Source organism: Eublepharis macularius, chromosome 5 (assembly GCF_028583425.1).
Source record: "Eublepharis macularius isolate TG4126 chromosome 5, MPM_Emac_v1.0, whole genome shotgun sequence".
NCBI lineage: Eukaryota > Metazoa > Chordata > Lepidosauria > Squamata > Eublepharidae > Eublepharis > Eublepharis macularius.
Genome location: NC_072794.1, coordinates 147,575,856 through 147,592,027, shown reverse-complemented (window position 1 = coordinate 147,592,027; position 16,172 = coordinate 147,575,856). Strand labels below are relative to the sequence as shown.

At 43.7% G+C, this 16,172-nt stretch overlaps 1 protein-coding gene across 1 annotated transcript in view; it reads left to right on the top strand.

Moving 5' to 3' along the window:
* Positions 1-16,172, top strand: part of PTGIS (prostaglandin I2 synthase) — a 52,798-nt gene that overhangs the window by 28,926 nt on the left and 7,700 nt on the right. Inside the window, exons 7-9 of the mRNA XM_054980449.1 lie at positions 5,165-5,333; positions 9,518-9,699; positions 13,874-14,025. Coding sequence (XP_054836424.1) covers positions 5,165-5,333; positions 9,518-9,699; positions 13,874-14,025 — 503 coding nt within the window. The remainder of the gene's footprint in view (positions 1-5,164; positions 5,334-9,517; positions 9,700-13,873; positions 14,026-16,172) is intronic.

Genomic DNA, 16,172 nt, shown 5'->3' with positions numbered 1-16,172 from the left:
GCTCTGTCCCTCCCTTCCCCAAACACTGCCCTCCCTAACTACCCCCCACAAATCTCCAGAAATTTCCCAAGCTAGTTGGCAGCAGCTCAGGAGGAGGCGAAAGGTGGTTCAACATAACACCTATTGTTGGTACCACTGGCCAGGTCTGCACTGAGTGGTTCTTGCAGCACCAGCTTACAGTGCCACAGGGCTCACTCAGTCTGGCTTGTTCCTGGGCCACTTTAATTTCCCAGTAGGCGCATAGCTGAAGGCAACTGTTGCACAGAGGAGCAACACCAAAACTAGGTTTGCCTGATGCCCTCTTATGGTGAGCAAACTCCCAGCAATTAAAGCTTCTGCCCATTGATCCTCAGCTGATTGGCAGGAGGAGGCAGGCCAGCAAAGAGGGGGGAGGTGTGCGATTCTCATCTCCATGCAATTACATCACTTCCGGCATGACCTGGAAGTGACGGTGTTTCAGTGGGGCCAATTCTCGACCTATTTGGAAACAGATTCAAAATGCTATGTTTTTGGCTGAGTGGCAGAGAATTGGTCCAGGTGTGACGCTGTCGCTGCTGATTCATGCTGGCAGTAACGTCATCATGCAGAGATGAGAATCCAATAAGTTCCTGCCCCCACCATCTCACCTCCCACTAGTTGCCAGGGGGACCTGGCAACCCTACAACAAAACAGCCAGTTTTCTTAATTTAATGGTTTATTTGTTGCTGAAACTTCAGGGCAGATAACATGGCTTGAAAAAGTAAACACAACAGTACCTGACTAAAAACTTTCTTGTGTCCAGTAGACCCAGGATAGACCTGATCCTCTTCTGAACTAGGCATACCAGGTTGCCTTTTCCCATACTCTAGCTCCTGGCCTCACTCAATAAAGCAGCAGGAGAAAAAACAGAAAGACATTGGCAGGAATGTCATGACGTCACTTCCAGTAGAGCACCCATAAGAGATGTCACAGTGACCCTGACACTCTAGTAAATCCCCCAGTCTCTATGCTAAATACAGTAGAGATTGAGAAAACCCCTACAGTGTGACAGGTGCTGTGATGTCAATTCCTGGCACCCAACTGGAAGTGGTTACAAAGTTCGTGCCACTCCCCCTTCTTAGGTTCTGCCCCTGATATGCTCCCAGCGATTTCCAGTGGAGGACTGGCAATTCTGTTCTGAACAGTTTATGTAAGCCCAGCACTCCTGCAAGTTACTAGCAGGCAAGCAAATCTGTTTTCCTCCTACACTCCTGGCTCCTGCTCGCACTGAGACCTTCTGAGATAGCCTCTTTAAAAAGCAGTATGCAACAGCCACAGGCTGTGCTAGCTCAGAGTCAGAGCTGATGGAGGCAAGACAAGGAGTCCATAAAGCACAAGACTGTGGATAGCTCCTGGGGTTGTTCCAGCAACCTCTGGAACTGAACTGCGCTGTAAGGATTGGCGCAGGCCTGAAAATTGCTGCAAGTCCCACTCGAGGAGGAGTGGACCACACTTGATCCTGCAATCTGGCTCTCCTCCAGCATTCTGTATTCTTTTGGTGCTACAGTTGGCATCTCAGGTAAGGAAGACCAGATGAATGTGGGGTCTTGGGCAACTGAGAGGCAACCTTTTGGTTGATTTAGGCGATCTGCCCATCTGGTTCTTGAGTCCCTGTAGGGCAGGGAGCTTCCTGCACAGAAGCCCATCATTTGCTGATTCAGAGCCAAGCTACAAGTGATGCCTTACACAGGTTGGACACTTGTCAGCTTACCGCAAGTTTTGATGGGAAATGTAGGCGTCCTGGTTTTACAGCTTGGCTCTCCATTACAGCTGCAAGACCAGGATGCCTACATTTCCCATCAAAACTTGAGAGAAGCTGACAAGTGTCCAACCTGTGTCAGGCGTCACTTGTAGCTTAGCTGTCAGACATAAGGTTTCCAGCACCAACATCTTGCGCAGCGAATCGTAAGCATTCTCTCTGCTGAATACATTCCACAGTACAGAGCACACTGGTCTCAGTTGATCAGGAAGATAGACACAGAGGAGCTGGTCACTGTTGCCAAGAGGCTGAAAAGCTTGCATCTCACTTAAGCCTAGCTGCATTATAATTCAACATGCCATCTCTTCTTGGGAGACTCTCCTCTTCACACCGTGAGTCCCTTTGACCTGTTTGGGAACAGATTCAAAAAGAAAAAAAACGCAGTCAGGGCCCAAGCCAACGGCACAGGAGTAAATGGTCAATCCATGCCTATAAGTCAACTCTCACGTTACAACTGCGATGTTAATGAGTGCTTCTGAAAGGAAGGCATAAAGTGCATCTGTGGAGAAGAAAGTAAAATGAGAGTCTGCAGAGGAAGCCTCTCTCACAGGGACTGTTTATTGTCAGGCTGTGGACATGATTCTTGGAAGGGTGGGGAGAAAAAGCAGAGGGATAGAATGATAGCTAGAGGATGGGGAGAGAAGATAGAGTTGCACATCAAGTGATGGACTGTGTGCTGCGGGTGCGGAGGAGGAAGCATTCATTTCACATATTGATTCTTGATGGCCAGCCAATTTTTTTTATTGCTGCCAATCCCTACGCTGTACAGAAATTTACCTGGTATACCTACCAGGCTTTTCCTTCAGCCCTCAATGATTTAGAGGTCCTTGTTTAAAAGCAAGTATACCTTGGAGGGGAAAGCCGTATAGACAGATGAGAATGTATAGCCATCGTTGCCCTAATCGATAACATCATGTCGTCTCTAAGGGCCTTTCTCTAGTTTCTCAGTTAATGCACAGGATCCGGACATTTCCACTCCCTGGAGAACTTCTGTTTCAGGGATGCCAGCTTCTCCCAAACTCAGCTGCAATATTCTGTTGCTGGGAATCTCTGATCCTTTCTCCTTGCTAACCAGATCACAGTGATTCAGAATGCTTTGCCCGGTGCATTTGATTGTAATCTATCGGCTAGTGCCCATGATGCAGCCACCAGTGATGGACACAGATCCTCTCCATTATTTATTAAATCATTTATAGTCCTCTGTTGCTCATGGTTCAAAACAACTTACAATTTATGTATTATTTATTTATGATATTTATAGTCTGCCTTTCTCACGGAGATTCAAGGTGAATTACAGTGTCAGTCAATATGATTATCCACGGGGACATTCCCTAACAATGCAATAGGGTATGGATTTCAGAAATCTGAAAACAAGCAGAAATCCCATGCAGAGCTGGAACAAAGCGTAATGAAAACATCAAACAACAATAAAACCCCAAATTCCCCCCGCAACCTTATAAAACCTTATACAATGTAAGAAAATCAAATGAAATGCCTGCGCAACCTATACTCCATTAAAAGCTCTGATGAATGAAACAGTCTTATAGCACCTCCTTAATAATAAGAATAAATATAAGAAGAATAAGAACTGGAGGCAGCTCACGGGCTTAAGATATGACATTTCCAGATAACAAATTGAAACTCTTCTCTTTTTTAAAAAATCACACCTGCCTCCAGCATAGGTGGGTCTCTAATCAATTTTATTCTTAACAACAACCCTGTGAGGTAGGGCAGGCCAAGGTCACTCATTAAGTTTCAAGGCAGAAGAGGGATCTTGCTTATGTTTGAACCATGCCTCATTCACTGGCTAAAACTGTGAGTAAGGATCCCTTTTACGATCTGGGTTGAGAAAGGCAGCGCGTTAGAGCTATCTGGAAGCTAGCATCTTTCCCAGCTGCTTCCAGAATAGGGCTTCTGGCTTGAATCCTAGTCTAGTACTCTGACCACTATTCCCTGTGCTAGTTGACCATCTCCCTTCATTTCGGAGAATCTTATTGAAGTGAATACAGGCCAAGGTGATACGATAGTAGCTTGGTTTCCTGTAGTTTCCTGGTCAGATGGATTTTACCAAAGCACTCCAAAAATCCCTCAAAACCTGTAAATAGGAGTGATGGAAGGATGAATGCACACATTAAAGGTCATAGATCCAGAGGAGTTAGCCATGTTAGTCTGTAGTCGCTAAATAGTAAAGATGCATCTGACAAAGAGAACGGTGGTTCTCGAAAGCTTATTCTACAATAAAGTTGGTTAGTCTAAAAGTGCTACTGGACTCTTTACTATTTCACATTAAAGGTATGCATGATGATGTCTTTGTTTTCAGCTCATTTTATCTTTGTTTGTTTTCATTGCTTTAGTTCATATCCGTATATGTTTTAAAATATTCATTTTTCTTTATTTTCCCCTCTTTCATGCACATACTATCCAGACCAGGCTGAGCTGAGTGCTGGCTAGACAGGGTGACAGCTGCAAATCTCTTTTCTCTCCCTCTCCTGTTACCAAATGCTTCAGATGCTTTTCTGATTATTTATGACCAGAATCCTGGCAGTGTATTTACCTGCATGCACCAAGGTACCATGACACTGATTCCTCAAAAGAGTGTTTGATGATGCACTAGGACAAGTGCTGGAGAAGGCAGGGGGAAGATAGGGATTCTTGTCCGCACTGGCCACTGCCTAATTGGGCCAAACCAGCAACAGCCATGGCCCCTCAGCAAGAGCAAGAGCTTGGCCCATGCTGCATAAAGGAGGGAAGAAGGAAAACTTCCATGTCAGTTATTATCTCTCTTCTCTCTTTGACCTCCACAAACTCTGAACCAGACAGCCAGGCACCAGAATAACGAAGAGATTCAAAATATTAACTGGTATTAACAGATTGAATTTTTTTAAAATTCAGTTAATGATAATAGCAAAATGGCCTTTTTGTTTCATTGTTTAATGCCTCTATCGTACCATTTTCCATTCTCTGAAAAATTATAGTCTGTATCCACTAAAAGCATTTAATTTTCTGCTGCAGCTCTGGGGTTAGGTGCATGTCTTAATTCACAATGCTTGACCAGTTTCTACTGTTATCACCTTACTGACAAAAGAACTTCAGATCCTTCAGGTTTCCAAGCCAGGTGTTCTGTTCTGGGAATATTGCCATTAATAATGCACAAATGCTTGACTTTTCACAGTCATTTTTCAAGAACTGGTTCTGTGTTAATTTGCTGAACTTTCAATTCAAACCTTTCATATTACGGAGGAAATAGATGTTCTTCTCTAATGAAGATGATATTTACACTGATGTGCTTTGCTTCTGTATAATATAATGGATGTTGTACTAATGCATTGGATTTTAAAAAGGAAAAGGAAAATGACTGATTTCCTGTTTGGGTATTCTTATTTTTAGAGCAATGCAGGACCTGCCGTTTTTTGGCTTCTCCTGTTCCTTTTGAAACACCCCTTGGCCAGGGCAGCTGTTCAAGGCGAAGTGGAGGGAATATTTCGAACCAGAAGACAAACAATTGGACAAATGCAGATGACCAGCCAAGAGGTTTTGGACAACACACCAATTTTTGGTTAGTAATCTCTTCTTTAGAAATAGCTTTGTACTGTTTGAGGGCATCAAATGAAACTGGTGGGCAATAGATTCCGGACAGACAAAAGGAAATGCCTCTTTTACACAATGTGTGATTAAATCATGAAATTCCCTTCCCATGGTCATAGTGACGGCCATGAGCATAAATGACTCTAAAGGGATAGACAGCTTCATGGAGCAGAGCTCCATCCTCTAGCCGAGGTGATTAAAGGAAACCTCCATGCCTGGGGCTGATAGCCCCAGTGATTAAAGCAAACTTCCACATCTGGAGGTGGTCTTCCTCTGAACACCAGTACTTAGATGCAAGAGCAGAGGGATGCCTTGGCCCCTATGGCCTGTTGGTTGACCCTCCATAGAAACTGATTGGTTGTGTGAAACAATATTTTTATTAATGATCTGGATGAAGGAATGGACGGGCTGCTCATTAAATTTGCTGACGATACCAAATTGGGAAGAGTAGCAAACACCCAAGAAGATAGAATTAAAATTCAACAAGGCCTGAATACTCTGGAGAAGTGGGCAGCTGTGAATGGGATGCAATTCAACAAAGACAAGTGCACAGTATTACATCTGGGCCACAAAAATGGGAAGCACAAATACTGGATGGGGGATACACTTCTCGGCAGTAGTATATATGAAAGGGATCTTGGGGTAAGAGTGGACTGTAAACTAAATATGAGCAGTCAGTGTGATGCGGTGGCAAAAAAGGCTAATTCAATCTTGGGTTGTATCAAAGGGGCATAGCATCAAAATCACAGGAGGTCATAGCCCCTCTCTATACTGCCTTGGTCAAGCCACACCTGGAGTATTGTGTGCAGTTCTGGAGGCCTCACTTCAAAAAGGATGTGGACAAAATCGAGAGGGTGCAGAGGAGAGCGACGAGGATGATCAGGGGTCTGGAGACTGAGCCCTACGAGGAAAGGCTGAGGGCCTTGGGAATGTTTAGTTTGGAGAAGAGGAGGTTGAGGGGGGACATGATTGCTCTCTTTAAATATTTGAAAGGCTGTCATTTGGAGGAGGGCAAGGAGCTGTTCCAGTTGGCAGCAGAGGATAGGATTAAAAACAACGGGCTTAAATTACATGCAGAAAGGTACCGGCTGGATATTAGGAAAAACTTTTTCATGGTCAGAGTAGTTCAAAGGTGGAATCAGCTGCCTAGGGAGGTGGTGAGTTCCTCTTCACTGGCAGTTTTCAAGAAGAGGCTGGATGAATATTTGTCAGGGATGCCTTAGGCTGATCCTGCACTGGGCAGGGGGTTGGACTAGATGGTCTGTACAGCCCCTTCCAACTCTGTGATTCTATTATTCTATGACTAGATGGACTGCTGGTCTGATCCAGCAGGGTTCTTCTTATGTAGGAAAGTGTGTGTAACTCACATGTGATGACTGCATACTCGAGTGCATACTCACTTTGTGTGTCCTGTGTTAGCCAGGCCGTAAACCAATAAGGAGCTGAGCAAGGCTTGGAGGAAGCTGACTTTTAATAGGAGACATCCAATCATGGGGAACAGGTGGCAAGTCTCGAGGATCTAACTCCCAGATATGCTCGGTATTGCTTCAGTAATAATAATAAGGTTCCACCGAGCTTCTAAGTAATGATGAGGGCCAGCTATGTGTTTAGTCCAATGGGCATGTCAAAAGGGCAGTGTCTGGCTTGAAGTTATGCAGTCTAGCATCACTGCCGCCTCTAGGTATGGACTGTTTCCTTGACCAGAAGAGTAAAGAGGAGTGGGTAGAGCTTGGCATTTGAGGGACAAACTACATGTTATACTCGCCAGTCCTGACTTGCTTTCCCTGCAGCCACAGCAGCTCTAAAATGTGGCAAATGAACTAGACAGCTAAATGTCATAATATTACTCCTCTCCTTCTCTCCTTTTAAACATTTTTTTAAAAATGTGGCAAATAACTCTCCCAGGGCTGTTATGGCTCAGGAATATGGGGCAGGAGACAGGAGCACCTCTTCTCCCCACACCATGATCCTAAGCCAAATCGGGCCCCTAGAGACCTTTCAAATGCTGTTCAGGAAAAGCGAGTGAGCTCCGGATTCCTTGCGACTCAACAAAAGTGTGGTTTGGCCCTAAGCCTCAAGGGGGCAGAGCTGAACAGCAGCTCCTCCTACTTAGGATGTCCTGTGGTGTGTTCTCCGACAGCCTTAGGGAATACTGACCCACATTTTCATCAACCCGCCTACCATATTTGGTTCAATGTCACCTTTAGTTTTTAATGCTTTTGCTTCTTCCTACATTGCTGTGTGATGCCAGTGTAAACTGTTTTTGACTCTTTCCTGCACTGTGTATGCAAACGTGTGATGGATTGTTGATAGTAAAAGAAAGAGAAGCATTTGCAGACGAAGTGTCTGGCCAGGGCAGGAAGCCAGCCATAGCTTATAAAATCGTTACAAACCAGTTGCATGAGTGACCCATTCTCACCAAAACATATTCGTGTGAATACATGCACAAGAGTTTGCAAACGGTAGTGGAGGAAGGCCTGAATTGTTAATGTATACAATACTCAAGTGGACAAAGAGCTTTAAAATTCTTACTTTAATCATCTCTCTCATCCTCTGTTATTATTCCAATGTTATATGTCTAGAAAGACTGGCATATCTTATTCATTTCAAAACATTTACTTCTTGCCTTTTGGTATAGTGTACCCCCCAAGTGACTTACAGTATAACAAATGTTAAACTCCCCCACAAAATAAAATAGCAAAAAGAATGACACTAAAATAAACGTAACTGCTTGCCAACACCAGAACTTGAACCCAGAACTTCAAAGAACTGAAGGGCTCCCTGGATCATAACATTTTTTTATTAAACCATTTCGTTATTTGAAGTTGTTACATCTTGTTCCAAGTCTATACCTGCCCAGCTGCTTCATTGACGCCAGACAAGTTTCCTTTTTGAAAAATTCTCATTAAATCTGCTCCAAGCTACTATTAAAATGGAGTTGATTTGTTCCAGCTGTAGCATTTTTTCAGACCGTTATAAGATCTGATTATGCCAAGAGCTTTTATGGCTTCTAGGAGAGACGTCCAGTAAACTGGTTAAAATCGAGACCTTTAATGAAGGCTAAGACTGCACGTCAAAAGCAGAGCTGCATGGAATTTAAGATATTAGCAGCTCAGCCCTAAACACCCTTCTAAATTTGTTGAAGTCAATGGGCTTAGAGAGAGGTAACTCTGCTTAGAATTCCACTGTAGGACAGTTAGCGTGGAGACTGGAATTCGTGTCTCCTTGCTCTTAGGCCAACAATCCAACCACTCCACCACAATGGCTGTCTACATAGGTAGTGTAAATCTCTTACCTTTCCCAATTCCTTGTAATGTATGAAGTGATGACCATTCCCGACTAAACGTCTTACGGTCGTACGCACATCAGTATGGCGCCTGGTTTTGTCCGGCAGGAAACACATACTGTACATTGTGACTGATGGCTGTGCATCCTCAAACACCAGTATATGCAAAATCACGCGTGGGTGCATGGCTTCAATCACCCTTTGCACGCTTCGTGCAGGGCTCCCACTGGTGTAACACGAATGTATCTATCGCAGACCTGTCACTTAAGGACCACCTACTCCTATCTGACTATTACAGTCATCTTCAGAGACTGCATGGGAGGCAACCCAAGAAAAGGCCTTCCCTGTTATGGCAGCAAAATTATAGAATTTCCTCCTCGGGAGATCTCTCTTTCCCTTTCTGTCATGGTCTTCCATCAGCAGGTGAAGACTTTTCTCTTTTTTTTTTGGCGTTCCCTCACTGATTCTCATTGACCTTCCTCACATTCATGTGTTTGGTTTTAATTGTTTTTATATATGTATATGTGTTGTTAACCTTGGTTTGATGTTTTTATTGTTTGCCCCCTTGGGGACCCTAATTTGGATGGGAGAGTGGTTTCAAATGTTTTAAATAAATAAAATGGGAATAAGGTTCTTGGGGGGGGGGGGGAGATTGCCAGATTTCTTTTACTGATTGTTTAGTTTGGGAGGAAAGGTTAAAGACCTGGAGCTTTCTGAAGGATTTTCTAAGCCTGGTGGCCGTTTTGTTAAGAGATTTGTATTGTTGGAAATTGATCCATTCTCGGTGTAAAGACAGCCGCCCACTCTGTTTCCTCCTGCATCTTTATTGGCTGCAATAATTCTCCTCTTTGGTTCTCTTGTTTGTACAGACAGCGTATTGAATGAAACACTGCGTTTGACAGCCGCTCCTTTTATCAGCAGAGAAGTCCTTCAAGACATGCCTCTGAGATTGGCAAGCGGCAGAGAGTACATCCTGAGAAAGGGAGATAGACTTTGCCTCTTTCCGTTCATAAGCCCTCAGATGGACTCTGAAATCTATGAGGAACCAGAGGTAACTTGGGCCATTTGGAATCATGTTCTCAATCAATCAGTCTGCTCTGCAGATTCCTTTCACAGTGTGGTTTATCTAAACCCATGGAGCTGAGAATGCGACCATGCAGTGTACAGCAACCTTGAACCTGGTAAATAGAAATGCAATCATACTGTCACAGATCCACACCGAAAAAATAACTTTCTAGTCCTAAGGGTATAAGGACAGATTCATGAGTGTCTGAAATCTCAGAACCCAAGAAAGGAGAAGGGCAAACGTTGTGCGTGTGCCATGAAAAGAGCTTTGTTTAGCTCATGCCACAACTTGTAGAACAACCCAAATAAACTATGGAAAGATAGGCTAATTTTCACTTAGTAATGTTAAGTGCATTCTATATAAAGATGACGGTTAACAACAATCCAAGTCTTGGCATAGGTGCAGATTCAGAAAGTACAACAGGAGCGAAGTCTTTCTGCAGTCCAGATTTTGGGTGTATCACCTAGTCTGATATCACAAACCCCTCCCCCACAATTTTTCTGTTTAGACCAGTGAGGATCAGCATAAGGGGGTGGGTGGGATTCAGTTAGGCTCATGGATGTTAGGTATGTTGAATCCTCTTGACTGTGAAAATGCCTGATCTATGTCAACACTCCTTTGGCGAATCAAGAAGATAAGAAGAGCCCTGTTGGATCAGAACAGTGGCCCATCTAGTGCAGCTTTGTGTTTCCCACACAGCAGCCAACCAGTTGCCGTGAAGTGCCATCAAAGACGGCATAAAGGCTTCCCCTGCCATTGCCTCTCAGCACTGGTATTCAGAGGTTGGCAGCCTCGGAACGTGGAAGTTCACCTCCGTCACCATGGCTAACAGAATTAGAATCTAATTCCCTTTTAAAGCTTATGGCACTGTGTCCTCTGCTAGTGAACTCCACAATTTCTTACAGATTGAGTGAAGAAGCACTTCCTTTTATCCATCCTGAATCTATTGCCCCCACAGCAGTATTATGAAAGGGACAGAAAATATTCCCTGTCAACTTTCTCCACCCCATGGGGTTACTATATCTTTGCTGTTATACATTTTACTTCCAGAAAAAACAAATGTACAATACTTCTGAATGCACCCTTGAAACACTGCAGATATGAGTGCGTAGGTAAATACCAGAAATTCTATATCTGAAACAAAAGGGACTGCTTTTCATTCGTACATACATATATGAATATACATATACATATCCTACTATATAAAAGGCAAGCCATATCAGCGACAATTCACTTTTTATCCTCACGGAGGCACATTGTTGATGACTCTGGCCTGCTTTCTAGTGCCTGATGTATTTTTTCACACAATGGGTGTTGTTTCTAGAGTATACAGATACACACACATCACACACACACCCCTATATAGGTATATATATACATATACATATATGTATACATATATACCTATATACCTATACATATATACCTATATACCTATACATATATACCTATATACTCACATATATATATACCTATATAACTATATACACACACACACACACACACACACACATTACATACATACATACACACATATACACACACACACACAGAGAGGCATGGAGCAGGGGTCACTGGGGCAATTGGGGGGTAGTTGTGAATGTCCTGCATTGTGCAGGGGGTTGGACTAGATGACCCTAGAGGTCCCTTCCAACGTTATGATTCTATATATAGTCTATGATTTATATATATATTGTATACATTATACAATATATTAATTACATATATATATTATAGAATCCCTTCCAGAAGCAAAAGTAGTAATTCTCTGGCTATATATTTAAGTCCTAAGATTGGAATTTGGTAAACAATCATGAGTGAGAACTAGCAGTGTTTTATTATACTGAACAGAATTCCTACGTGTATGTTACTGTGACAACCTAATGCGTTTTTTAAAATATAGCATTGTGGCTTCCTCTCCTCTGACTTTCAGCTCTGCTCTCCTGTCAGTTCTCTCTTTGTTAACAGAGAAGCAAGATGGGTTTGCTTCCTCTTCCTCTTACACACAGCCTCCCAGGGCCCGTTATGGCAGAAATGATGCTGACGTCCGAGTCATGCAAGTCTTTCTACATTTGTGTTTGTAAGGTTACGTGATGCCCACCCGTTAACAAGTCCATTCACATTTCTTTTTCTGGGGCACCACATCTGTGTTGCAGGATCAAGGCAGGTGTGTCCTCTGCAGGAGAGAAGGAAGTGGTGGTGGTAATTACAGCAATAATAAAGCACTCTAGAAGTGAGCAGAGGATTGGTATACACACGCAGAGCCAAAAAGGCTTACAACAGCAACCCCCTTGGGAGGTAGAGCACCTATGTGCTTTGCACACAGAACGTCCCAGGTTTGGTTTAGCTATACGGTTCAGATAGGAGATGATGTAGACCTCTACCCGAGACCCTGATGAGCTGCTGCCTGTCAGGATAGAAAGCAGTGAACTTGAAAGGCCGAGGGTCCCAGTTAATAGAAAGCAGCATTGTAGTGTTCAGACCTGATGACCCTTCTCAATTTTTTTTCTTTATAATGGAATTTTTATCAAGACTGTCCTGCCTTTCTCCTCAATAGGCAACACCTGCGGATAAAGTCAAAACCAATTTTTTTAAAAAATCAAGAAAGAAACAGAAGGAATCAAAAAACAGACCCATGGTTGGATCCCGTGACCTGTCAGCAGAAGACACTTGCTGACCTTCCTGATGTCCCTGTCTTGCCAGCATCCATTACCAGCCCCATCAGGGCCATGCAGGCAGGGGCAGTCTTGCTAGTAGGAAACAGGGTCGGCCACCTCAGGCCCCATGCTGGTAGGGATCCTGACCACCCACTGCCCCGTCCCCCAAGGGGAGGGGGAGAAGAAGAGCAGTCTCCTGCTTCCTCTCACAGCTGTCCTGCCCTGGACTTGGGCAGCAGGCTTGGCCCTGGCAGGGGGTACAGTGGTGGCAGGGCTGTGATTCCGTGGTGTCATACTGTACATTGGCCCAGGGCTCCAGAATCAGGTCACAAGGCTGCAGAGGGAAAAGTCTGAAGTCTCTCTCGTCTTCCACTAGCAGGCTCTGCTCATGCAAGGGCAGGAGATCTATTTCTTCTCCCTCCCTGCTGCAGTCTCCCAACTCATATTCCCCCCCCCCCCCACACACACACAAAGAATAAATTGTCCCAGGGATTAAAAGGAATGCTGCGGGGAGAGGGAAACTAGGAAGATCAGCAATCCACTCTAGCCAACCTCCAGTCCTTGCATCCCCAAATGACAAACAGTTCTGAGGTTCTTCCCAAGTGCCACTGGAAGCTGGTTTGTGATTCGGTGGGAGAGCCATTCAGAAATGAGCATCCGGGCTGGCAGCTAGGCAGCCCCCAAGATAATAATTGTGCATTAGGAACTGTCCCCTCCTGTGTCTCTCTAAGGCTCCAGTTGCTTGCAGCAGCTCCCTTTTCAGGCTTGAGCAGCCTAGGGCTGAATCCAGGTACTTTGTCACCCCAAGCCAGGTATGGCCATTGCCTCCTCCCTCTCCTCCACTGGTTTCGATCTAGGCTGTGGCAGTGCAGGCCCAAGAGGTATTCCCTGCTGCCTCTCATGCCACTGAGCACAGCCCCTACGTGCAGAAGGACTCTCTACAGCATCATATCTTAAGCAATCAATTGGCTGAAGAACTTGCTGCAGCCTAAGGTGGGACACCACTCAGTGTTAGCCAGGAGCTGACTTTCCAGCTTGCACAAGAAAGATTGCTGGTGGATTTTCCCTTATATTTTGTCCCTCTTACCCTGGGACTGAAAAATCTACAGACACAGGACAGCTGTCTAAACATTTTGTTGTCACATGCACATCAGTTTTTAAAAAAAACCTTTTTCTTTCTATGTATTTACTTCCTGTATTTACTTCCCAACGGTGACCCAAAGCGGCTTATATCCTTCTCCTCTCCTCCATTTTTTCCTCACAACAACCCTGTGAGGTAGGTTAGGTTGCGAGTGTGTGATTGGCCCAAGGGCACCCAGCGCACTTCCATGGCAGAGGGAGGATTGAAACCTAGGTCCCCCAAATCCTAGCCCAACCACTACACCACATTAGCTGTCAGTATCTAACCTGTGTCTTGTATGAGTTAAAACTTCATATTGTACAGACGGGTTAGGTTCAGCTAAAGGAATGGTTGTCTCACTGTGTATTTCTTATTTTTTCAGAAATTCAAATATGACAGATTCCTCAATTCAGATGGTACAGAAAAAACAGATTTCTACAAAGAAGGGGAAAAGCTCAAGTACTACAACATGCCCTGGGGAGCAGGAATAAATATCTGTATCGGAAAGTTCTATGCAGTCAATAGCATCAAACAGTGAGTAACTATTGGTCATTACAAAGTCCATGTTTCTCTGCTCCAATATAGACCCAGAGAATCCAGCCTGGAGTTATCTCAGAAATCTCACACTAACAAAAAAAGAGAGGAAAAAATAGTGTTTATCCAGTTCCGTGTTCATTGTTTCTCTGTGTGAATATGGATTGACTCCATTTATAAAATGGTTGCACTCTTCATCTACTTTTAAAAAATCCATATTTATGTTTTATGAACTGCCTGTCTGGCTCCATAGATCAGATCTGCACAGCTGTGCCCTCCCCCAGTGGAACGAAGTGCAGGATCCAGACAATATAGCCTGACCAAAGATTAAGAATTCCCTCTTCCTTTTTTCAGTCCCAAACTGGCAGCAAACACTAGGATCCCATGGCTCCCTTCCATTACATCTTTCTCTGACACAAAGACTTTTTCCAATGGAGAAGGGTTTTTTTCCCCAATGGAGAAAGTTTTATTCCATATGAGAAAGATTGTTTCTGTTTGTTTGTTTGTTCGTTCGTCATTTATAGTCGCTTTTTTCACTGAGACTCACTTATATAGTGTGAGATTAGTACAATCAGTAGCAAGGAGATTTCCATACAGTGTCAAGGACATTTCCATAAACAATGTCATAGGATTTTACAAAGACATAGCATTAGCAAGGATCCAATACAGAGCTGAAGAATTGCTGAAACAGAACATAATAAATTCTAGGACTGACATTAGACAACATGAAGCACAGATAGCGCACAGGAGCACATATTCAAAGCAACAGATAACATGCAAGGCAACATAGTGGTAAAGTCTATGGTCCCTAACTTATTACCAAAGCATCTGAGACCCCCCTCCCTCCAATACTTCCCTCCTATCTTAGTAAAAGATTTAGTGAAAGGGATTCCAAAGGGGTGGCTATTTTAGTGTGTGTGTTCAGGGGTACCTTAAAGATTGAACACAATTTATTCCAGCATAAGCTTTGGTGAGTCAGAGCTTGCTTTATCAGATGCATGGAGCTGACAGTCCATGAATCTGAGGAAATGCTATTAGACTCCTGCTTAATTTAGTAACGGGGAGTCTTAGGATCCAGCCCTAGAGGTTTATCAGACATCTAGGATTGACATCATGTCAAGCTGAGATTACACTGAGATGGAGCACAAACGCACTTACACAGTTCTCCATTCATGCATGGAGCTTGATTCACTATCTCCTAATTCAGTCAAGCTCCCCTTTGCCATCATGTTTGAATGCCAGTGCCTCAGCAAATGGGAGTTTCTTTGCTCTGTACAAACCAAGATTCTAAACTGAGATCAAGCCTAACTTTAGAGAATCAGCTTGTGTGGGGTAAATAAACCGCAGTTCGCCAAGCGTTGGCATTCGGTTTAAACAAATGGCAGCTGGATTCAGAACTTCTTGGTTTGATCAAGCTTCAGAGGAGGAGGAGGGAGTAAGAGCCTGTGTATGTGCATGGCAACCAGCTCCGTTCCTGATCTCAGCTTCATGACAGCTGAATGCAGCCCTTGTGCACTCTTGGTTTATGCTCAGTTTGGTGGGTGACAAGTTTTGCACGCCTGTCCTGGTAGTAAATCCCAAACATACATTTTGAGATAAAATTCTACTTTCCTACAAATTCTCTACCATCACACATCCATTATTTATTATACTAGTTTTTTCTTCTGATGAGCTCAAAGCACGTACATTGTATTCTAAGACAATGTTCAGGACCAGACTTGTTCAGCTTTGGCTTCTGAAACAGCTTTGGCTTCAGCCAACTGAACCCATTATGCTGACGTTCTACTGAACCATTTGTCTATCAAGGTCAGCTTTGTCCTTTCTGACTGGCAGCGGCTGTCTCCAGCAGGGCCTCCCAGAAGTCAAGAGAGACCTGGGCCACTTCCACTATTTGAGGCTCTCTGAATATTAAAAGAAGAAATGCCAAAACAGGCTTACAAAATTTTTGTTAAATTTTAAATGTTTTCATTTGACAAATAACGCTTTTAATGTACAAAACATACAGTGCAATAATTTGTTATAAATGCTCCTTTTTCATTTAACAAGTGCTTTTCTAGTTTTTTTTCTGTGCAAATCTGCCAATTATTCTGAAAAAAAGGCAACTTGAAACCTTCTGTGAACCTGAGGCCTGAGCCAAACAGCCCTCC